Below are 9,073 nucleotides of genomic sequence, written 5' to 3' on the forward strand. Positions count from 1 at the left end.
ACAATTAGTCTATAACCAGCACAGCCCACTTCCAGTTCCATTGGTCAGGCATCCCTGTAAAAACTGTACTGTGGAGAAGTATTGAAAGTAAAACCAGTAGATTAGTCAATGATTGATGATTGAAACTTAAATCGTATAAATAAAATGGCCAGATAGATACTCTTACAGTTAACCCCCAAATGTAAAATTTCTCTCACTGAGCTGGCTGGAAAAGACTTTCATCATTGTTGAATTTTGACTAACCTCATTTTGAAAACGGTCTATGTTGATTTTAAATCTTTATATAGATTTGGAGTTTAAAAATTTGTAAATAGCTTTATTGATTAGTAATTGTTGAGAGGTTATCTGGTAGAGTTGTAAGTATTAAAATTATTTAACATAATTCAAATGTAATTATTTTAACTCTGTAGGTATACCTTAAAGCACTTTTATTGAGAATGAGAAGAACTTTAGATGATGATGTATTTATGCCCTTATACCCCAAAAAGTAAGTACATTAAGCATAACATTCCATGTTTCCTTTCAGAGTCTAAGCTTCTAGAAAAGTAAATGTAGATTGAAATACAAACTTTACTTGTGTAGTAGAGACTGGAGGGATTGATCTTCTGAACAGAATAAAGCAAATAATGCTCTTTGTTCTTTCTTAGTATCTCAAAATTCAGTTGCGTGGTTTGGGTTCTGCTTAGACTCTTCCTCTCTTTTTTTAAAATCCACCTCTGTCCTCTCTGAGTTTTCCTATCCTCTCCCATCTCTCTCTGCCCTCTCCTCTCTATTCATCTCCTTCTCCCTCTCCCCTCTATCCCTCCTCTCTTTTTCCTGACCCTCTCCTTCCTCTCTATTCCTGTCCCTTTCTTTCTCCCTCTTCACACTCCTGTCATGTGTTTCTTCTGGGATAAATGCTAAACAAACACTGTCCTGATCCTCACCCGAGCTGCACACTGAGTTCTGATCTTGTTTACTTGTAGACATTCGTGTTGATAGGAATGAAACAGCTTTTGCTTATACAATATTTGATTGTGTTTTATTTCTCTTTTAGTGTCTTAGAAAATAAAAACTCCGGGCCGTACTTGTTCTTTCAGCGACAGTTCTGGTCTTCTGTCAAGGTACGCATGCATGCATAGAGCTTCCAAAATTTATGGTTTTTTGGACTTTATGTAGCATATTTTGAAAGACTTTTTGTTTATTAACTTTGTAGGCTTATATTGGTGTGGTATTACACACACACCTTCATCTTACAACCAAATATTATGCTAAAAGCTTATTTCAGTTTGATGTTTTCACAGGAAAATTTGAAAGTGAGGCCCAGGCTGTCCCACAGGCTGCTTAATTCAGCCCCAGCACTGAACACACAGAGACGTGTTCAGCAGCTAGAGCACCAGCTCCCTCTTGGGTTTCCGGGGATAGCACTGGCCAAGACAGACGCCTTTCTAACGTGCTGTACACTCGGCATGTAGATAGCAGACAGATTATACCAGCTGTGGTGGTGTAGATAGATGAGGGCTCTGAGGGAGCTAAGATGGGCAACTCTGGCATTGTGGTAGTAGATCCTGTCTCTCTCCATGAAGCGACCCTGAGATTATAGTACAAGAGGATTAAGTAGAGTCCAAGTAAAGAGAGTGGGTTTTCATTAGGATTGAAACAAGGACCAGACGGTGGGATGAGGGAGCATTAGAGTCGTGTATCCTGGAGGTCATGAGAAGCCATCAGATTCTGTCTCTCTGTTCTCCCATGGGCTAATACACACATTTGGCTTTCAGTACACAGTTTTGTGAATTTTCATAAAATATAGTTGTCATCACTAACACAATGAACGACATCTTCATAAACTCCCCTTCCTGTTTGTGTTCTGTGGTTTTCTTTGCAAGAATTATTATTAGTGGAAGTCTAAGGTAGGGACTGAGTTTGGCTCTCCTTGAGTGTTTGAGATTCACTTGCGTTGCTGCTTTTTACTGCTGGCTGGGCTTCTTAAGGTGCCAGGTGTGAGAGTTGAGCTCTTGTTTCTGTTTGTTTCCTAATGAGGAGGAATTGAGATGGTTTCCAGTTGGAGTGATTGGGGATAGAGAGGAAAAGCAGGAGAGGCTGTTTGTGTTCACACCGACAGCACGTGCAGAGGTTCTGTTCGTTCCTTCCTTCCTCTGCAGTTTCTACATTTCTTAGTGGTATTGAGCCTGATTCATGTACGTAGCTTGCCTTCTGTGTGTTCTGAGGTGTTTTACTCATGTTTTAAGTTGACTATTTTCTTCTTATTGAACCTGAGAGTTCTGTGTTCTGGAAGGAGCATTGATGATTTTAGACTGTGGTCTCTGCTTTGTCTTTTCACTTGGCATTCAAGTTTGGAAGTTCTGGTGGGTTTTGTGTTGCTGGATTGGGGTCTCCTGTAGCCCAGGCCTATTTCAGAAGTTTGGAAGTTCTGGTGGGTTTTGTGTTGCTGGATTGGGGTCTCCTGTAGCCCAGGCCTATTTCAGACTTGGTGTGTAGCTAATGACGACGTTGAACTCCTGTCCTCTCACCTTAGTGCTAGAGTTGAGGCTGCACCACTTGTGATGATGCTGTGCACTGGGCCTTGGACCAGGTGTGTACCCACTAAGCACATCTCAGCACCACAAGTTCTAATTTGTCTCCTTCTACTGTTAATGTTTTAGAGTCATACTTAACCATGAACTTCTTTTCCTGAACCTGAGATTTCAGTTTGGGTTTTACATAGCTGTGTCATCTATTTACATTTTTAGTTTAGGGGCTGGAGAGACAGCTCAGTGGTTAAGAGCACAAAGGACCCAGACACTCACACAGTGGTTCACAGCCACCTGTAACTCTATTCAAGGGGATGGAACACCCTCCTCGGTTCTCTGGGGCACTGCACATATGTGCAAACATGCATGCAGGAAGAACATCCATATACGTAAAATTTGTATTTAGATGTAAGGCCTGGATTAGATATCTTTGTTCCAGGCTGCGTGTTGTGAAGATAATCCTCTCTGTTGAGTTGTTTTTTTCCTTAGCTGAAAGTTGGTTGAGTGTAGGTGCGAGTTGTGGTTTTTAGTGTGGAAAGGACAAACACATGGCCACCTTTAAGATGATTTGCTGTATAGATCTTATGTGTTGAAGTAGGTTGAGGATGGTGATAATGAAAATTAGAACTCTTTTTACTATCTGTTTATTATGCCACACCCTTTATATTGAAACCTCAGAATGTCTGTCAAGTAGACACCATCATTGTCAGGGAGGCATAGTCTGAACTGCGGTGCCATTCCATTGGTAAGACAAGATGCGAATCTCATTCAAGCCACCCTGTCTGAATAGCCTGTCCAAATAGGGTTCTGCAAGAATTAATTCTGAATACCCTCAAGTCTCCATTGTTTGTAATGAGTTTTCTCTTAAACAGGACTAGGGTTTTTTTTGTTTTTTTTTTTTTTTTTTGTATTTTGTTTTTTCCTTAAGAAAATTGAATGGAGGTACTTGGGTCTTTTCTGTAGGTTTGTTTCTGTTATGGAGCTCTGCTTGAGCAAAGGTACACTAGTATGCTTGCTGTGGTCACTGGAGGAACTGTGGAGTGCAGAAAGGGGGGTAATAGCTTAGATTTGTGGAGTTAGAGAGGCAGACAGCTTGGATAGAGGTGGAGTCAAATTACTTGATGAAGAGGCCAAGAGTGAGCAATGTGTGCTTCTGGCCTGAATGGTTGGAACATAATGCCACTGTTTCTCAAACTGAGACATACTGGGAAACTAGACCTTGTGATGGATGGGCTGAGGCCTCCATGTCATGACAGTGTCCTTCATTTTAGATACATGTCCAGAGAGTGCGCCTGTGCAGACTGGGAGATTTGTCAGCAGTGCCGAGCTGGAGTCAGAGATGACGTCCTGCCAGGGCCTGGGTACTGGTTGGTCTGGGCAACAGCATTGCCTGAGAGTACTTTCTACACTGACAGGAAATGTTCTCTCTCTGTGTTGCCCAGTATGGCATCCAGTAGCTACACACTGATGTTCATGTTTTAGCTAAAATTTGAAATTCAAGAATTCTTTTACTGTAGGAAATATTTAGGTACTTCAGAAGTGTTTATTAATACTTTGTCAAGGCATCCATCCATCTTACTTCATCTGGTATTTTATTGTGTAACTAATTTACTTTGTACTTTACAATAATTGCTTGATATTACCTCTCAATTTCTTCTTTTTTTACTAGCTATTGGGAAATTTCCTTCAGTGGTATGGCATTTTCTCAAACAAAACTCTTCAGGAGTTGTCAATAGATGGCTTGTTAAATAGATACATTCTCATGGCGTTTCAGAATTCAGAATATGGAGACGACAGCATCAAAAAAGCCCAAAATGTAAGTTGGATAACACATGTTGTAGTTTTAAAGTATGTACATCAAAGCAAATTCACTTTTCTTTGTTTGAAGAATAAGATTTTTGTAAAACTTAGGTTGACAATTGGACTCACTATAAAGTTAGCATTTAAACTACCTAGGTAGTCCCAAATATGTTACATTTTTTTAACCCCAAAAAAGATAATTGATCTTAACCAAGAGGCCAAGAGATGACACATGAAAGTATATCTGTCTATATATGTGGTTTTTGTGAGTGTTTTGTATATATCAATTAAAATTTTATTTCACAAGTAATTTTCTTCATGGTTGATGGCTTTGAGCAGTTTAGAATAACTGCCTTTTTTTCTCTCACTTAAATAATTTTAATATTAGTTTTTTTTCTACTTACAGTCATAGGTTACACAATTTAATGGTTTTAAAATATATATTTGTAATAACCATTAACAGTTAATCACTAAATCAATATAAACTTATTAGTAGCAGTAATTTTTTTTAACCTCTTACTAAATCCCAGTACTGACAGGTAGCCTCAGTACTTTGAAAATACTTGTGTATGTTCCCTGTAAAGCTGAATGTTACTCCTCATGTGGACATTTTACTGTTGGCCAATCTTAGTGACCTATTCCAGTGTGCCTTTCAACTAAGTAAGACAGCTTCACTGGAAGAAGAAATACCCAGCTCATCATTAAGAAGTCTTTAAGTCAGGAAGACTGCTTCCTTCTCTTTGACCTTTACAACCTTGACATCTCTGAGCCAGTCATCTGTAGTGTGCTTTGGTGTAGTTTGTCTAAGCTCTCAGTTAGATGCAGGCTCTGCATCTCTGGCAGAGGTTGTTCCCTATTCCTTGAATGTGGTTATCCCTTAGAAGGAGACTTCTGAACTGTGCAACGTGTCCCCACTCTTTTTTTTTTGTTGTTGTTAAACTTTCTTTTTATTTATTCTTTGTGTCTTTCACATCATGCTTCCTGATCCCACACATCTCCCCCCAATAAGACAAAATAAAATTTAATAGTTAAAAGGGAGGAGAAGAAGGGGAAAATCTCATCATGGAAGCTGCAGTGTGACACAGTCACGCAGTAAACCCTTTTATCCACACATGTTTACATGGGGAGGGGGCATGTTGGTCCTGCAGACCAGGGCTACAGGATCTCTACAACACAGGGCAGCAGTGGGATGTCCCAGTGAGCACTCAGTGTTGATGGTGTAACAGAGACCAGGGCCTTGAACCAAACCATTTATTCTTTGTGATGAATAGGTCCCCTCTTTTTAAGAGAGTGCTTTCTTTCTGGAATGAGATGTTTTGGCTCATTTTATATCTGCTGTATCCCTGGGATAAGTCATATCTTTAGTAACCCTTGGTTCTTATAATGGCTAGCCTTCTTTACCTGTTTGGATAACAGCTGCCCAGAGTAGGCTGTCTTCTTGAGGAAATCAGTCCCATATTTCTTAAGCCTTGGCACTAAGGCCAGAATACAATTCCTTGTTCACTGGGTTAAGGCTCTGGTGTAGATAGTCTTAATCTTTGGGTAACTGGGTTCCTACAACCAACTTGGATACTGCTCACTGGAGTTTTCTAGAAGGAAGAGACTATAGCACCATATCTATACATGTGTTTTTACATGGGAAACATAGTTTGCTTAAAGTCACATCGATAACTGAAAAAATATAAGCAACCAGTTATCAATTTTATGTCTGTTTAAATACCTGGCAAACTATCTTGTTTTGAGTGTCTGATGCATTGTAAAAAATCAGATGTTGGTTTAGTTAATGTAAGAGGCCAGATTTTTAAAGAGCTACCTTATGTAGTAGTAAGGATTAACCATTATTTAGTTTTAGTTTTTGGACATTTTCATCCTGTTTTAACTATTTTATTTGTATCTTCTACATAGGTAATCAACTGTTTCCCTAAGCAGTGGTTTGTGAATCTGAAAGGAGAAAGAACTATTTCTCAGTTAGAAAATTTTTGCCGATATCTTGTACATTTGGCAGATACAATTTACAGGAATAGTATTGGGTGCTCTGATGTGGAAAAAAGAAATGCAAGGTAATTTATTTTTTTTCGATTAATGAAATGAATCAAATTTCTTTATAGTCACATTTAAGATTAAATAATCAAAGTAGTCATTTTAACTTGTTCTTAATTTATTGTTTAAACAATTTCATCCCATTATGTATATATAGGATATACTCTGGTCATATTCTCTTAAATTATACATGTACTATTACAAACCTACCAAAATACCCAACTTGTGATTTGTACAATTTTTGTCTTTTTTTTTAAGTACATTAAATTTGGAAGTTTTTACAGCACTTACAGTAAGAGTCGTGCCTGAGGCAGTAGATGAACTTGTATTGTGTCTGCTGTGAAGAAGTGGCTAGATTGAGAGCTTTAGGATGTAGTGGTCTTAGCCGTTTAGGTCTCGTCAGGTAGACGTAAAGCTGGAAAGAGCGAGTGGCCACCGAAATGCGGACTCTGCTAAAACTGAGTATTTTAGAGCCGTGATCCCTCTTGATCCACATTATGAACTAAAGACCATTTCATGATTGTTTTGGGAACAGCTTATGTCTAATTTTCATGAAAAATTTCTAGGTCACAGGTGTGAGCCTCAGCTTGTTAGGAGGCTGATGCAGGAGAGTGTCAGTTCAAGTCCTGCCAGGGCTTCAGAGTGAGCTCAGGGCTAGCCTGAGCACTGTTAGACATATGTTCTGTTTTCTCTGTGCCCTGGAGGGCAGCTTGGAGATGTGCACTTCAGCATCCTTTCAAGAATTTGGATGTTAATATCTCAGAGTTTCTGATAAGGGAAACGGGCTTTATTGACTGAATTTTAAAGGAGTTGGAAGTTTGGCTTTTCATCTGCTGATGATGAGGAGAAATGGTTTTCTGTTGAAGCTATACTCCACAAGAGCTGGGACTCTGGTTGGGAAGCAGAGAGATGGACAGATCTCCAAAGGGGCTTGGGATTATAACTGCTTTTCTTCCTAGATATTGATGAAAATCATTTATCAAAACAAAATAGTTTCTGTTTAGAATGAATTTCCTGTCTCTGGGCCAGTTACTTAAACAGAGGGGTTTGTTTTGTTTTGTTGCTTTTTTGTTTGTTTGTTTGTTTGTTTTTCGAGGCAGGGTTTCTCTGAAGCTTTGGAGCCTGTCCTGGAACTAGCTCTTGTAGACCAGGCTGGCCTCGAACTCACAGAGACCGGCCTGCCTCTGCCTCCTGAGTGCTGGGATTAAAAGTGTGCGCCACCACTGCCTGTCAGTTTTATTTGGATTAATAACAGGTAGAGTGCTAGACACACTGCCGTGAAGCATGCACAGAGGGCAGAGGACAGCTTCTAGGATTTGGTCCTTTCCTTTCACAGTGTGAGATTGGAGATGGACTCTGCATTAGGTTTGGTGGGAAGCATCTTTATAGTGAGCCGTCTTGCCAGCCCTAGAGATGTTTTAAAACATACTGTAGCTTGCTTGTCTTATTCTCAATATTTTAAAATGTATACCCGGAAGGGTTGTTTTGCAGATTGTTTAAGGTAGATGTAAAATAAAGAACAGATTTTTATCTCAATATAATGTAATTTTTTTAAATTTTTTTCTCTTTTAGAGAAAACATAAAACAGATAGTAAAACTTCTTGCAAGTGTTCGGGCTTTGGATCATGCTGTGTCTGTTGCAAGTGACCACAATGTGAAAGAACTTAAGTCTCTGATTGAAGGAAAATAGATCAATGAGACTGAAAAGTGTTTGCTTTGCCCATTCCCAGTGTGTAAATTTTGTATATATGTAAAGTTTCTTAAACTGTAAAATGCTGATTCTTGTTTAAATACAAAAACATTATATTACTACTGTGTCCTTAAATGTGTTTTCTTCAGAATGAAAGGAATTCAGATTATTTCTAGGAGTCTTTGAATGTTTTCCTTACTGCCTGTCATATTTTGTTTATGGGAGTATTTTGTATCATCATTAAATTAACTTCATTTAAGTGTCCTCTATAAATGACGTGTGTGCAATGTAAATTGTGTAATTATGCATACATATAAATGTATATATTTATACTGCCATGGGTTTTCATGCTGGAAATTTGTTGTGTTTGGTGTTTTTCTACAGAGGAAGCTTTTTAACAACAGAACCGTACCCAGTAGAGGTCGCTAGGGAACTGCTGCACTGCTGCAACAGAAGGGCCGGCAGGCGGTGACCCTTCACCCCACTTTAGCTAGCGTCATTGTCACTTGTAGCTGTACCGCCTTAAAGTGAGAGCTCAGTTACGGACGTTGTCACTGAGTGAGTGTGAACTTCTGTGAATCAGCCTTGGAGGCAAATGTGGGTTTAATATGAGCTCTAGGTGAGGTATATGCAAGAGTTTGGGGTGGGAGGGACCTCAGTTTAGTATCTGACAATAAGCCCACAAGCTAAGTGCATGGTTTAGGCTGACTGTCCTTTCTCATTCATGAGTTTACTCCCTATCCAGCTTACAGATACAGATATAATCTATCATATTTTAAATCCCACATATGTGAGTTATATATGCAATAAAGAATATGCCTTGCTGATTAGACACACCCAGGCAATTTACTATCGGTGGTCTTCTGTAATGTTTATACCACATTGTAAATACTCAGAGAAACTTGTTTTAAAGTTAATGCTTTCTGATTCTGTGGTTTTCAAAAGAGGAACTTTTTGGAAATTAAGGACTATTGTTTGATAATTATATGTGTAATTAAGCTTTAGCCAAACATTAAATTAATTTTTAAATACA

The 9,073-nt window shown here is 38.8% G+C and overlaps 1 protein-coding gene across 1 annotated transcript in view; it reads left to right on the forward strand.

Annotated features, from left to right (window-relative positions):
- Positions 1 to 9,073, forward strand: part of Paxbp1 (PAX3 and PAX7 binding protein 1) — a 29,471-nt gene extending 20,398 nt beyond the window's left edge. Inside the window, exons 14-18 of the mRNA XM_038345019.1 lie at positions 411 to 487; positions 1,037 to 1,103; positions 4,180 to 4,326; positions 6,216 to 6,370; positions 7,923 to 9,073. Coding sequence (XP_038200947.1) covers positions 411 to 487; positions 1,037 to 1,103; positions 4,180 to 4,326; positions 6,216 to 6,370; positions 7,923 to 8,040 — 564 coding nt within the window. The 3' untranslated portion in view covers positions 8,041 to 9,073. The remainder of the gene's footprint in view (positions 1 to 410; positions 488 to 1,036; positions 1,104 to 4,179; positions 4,327 to 6,215; positions 6,371 to 7,922) is intronic.

Source organism: Arvicola amphibius, chromosome 10 (genome assembly GCF_903992535.2).
Source record: "Arvicola amphibius chromosome 10, mArvAmp1.2, whole genome shotgun sequence".
Classification (NCBI taxonomy): Eukaryota; Metazoa; Chordata; class Mammalia; order Rodentia; family Cricetidae; genus Arvicola; species Arvicola amphibius.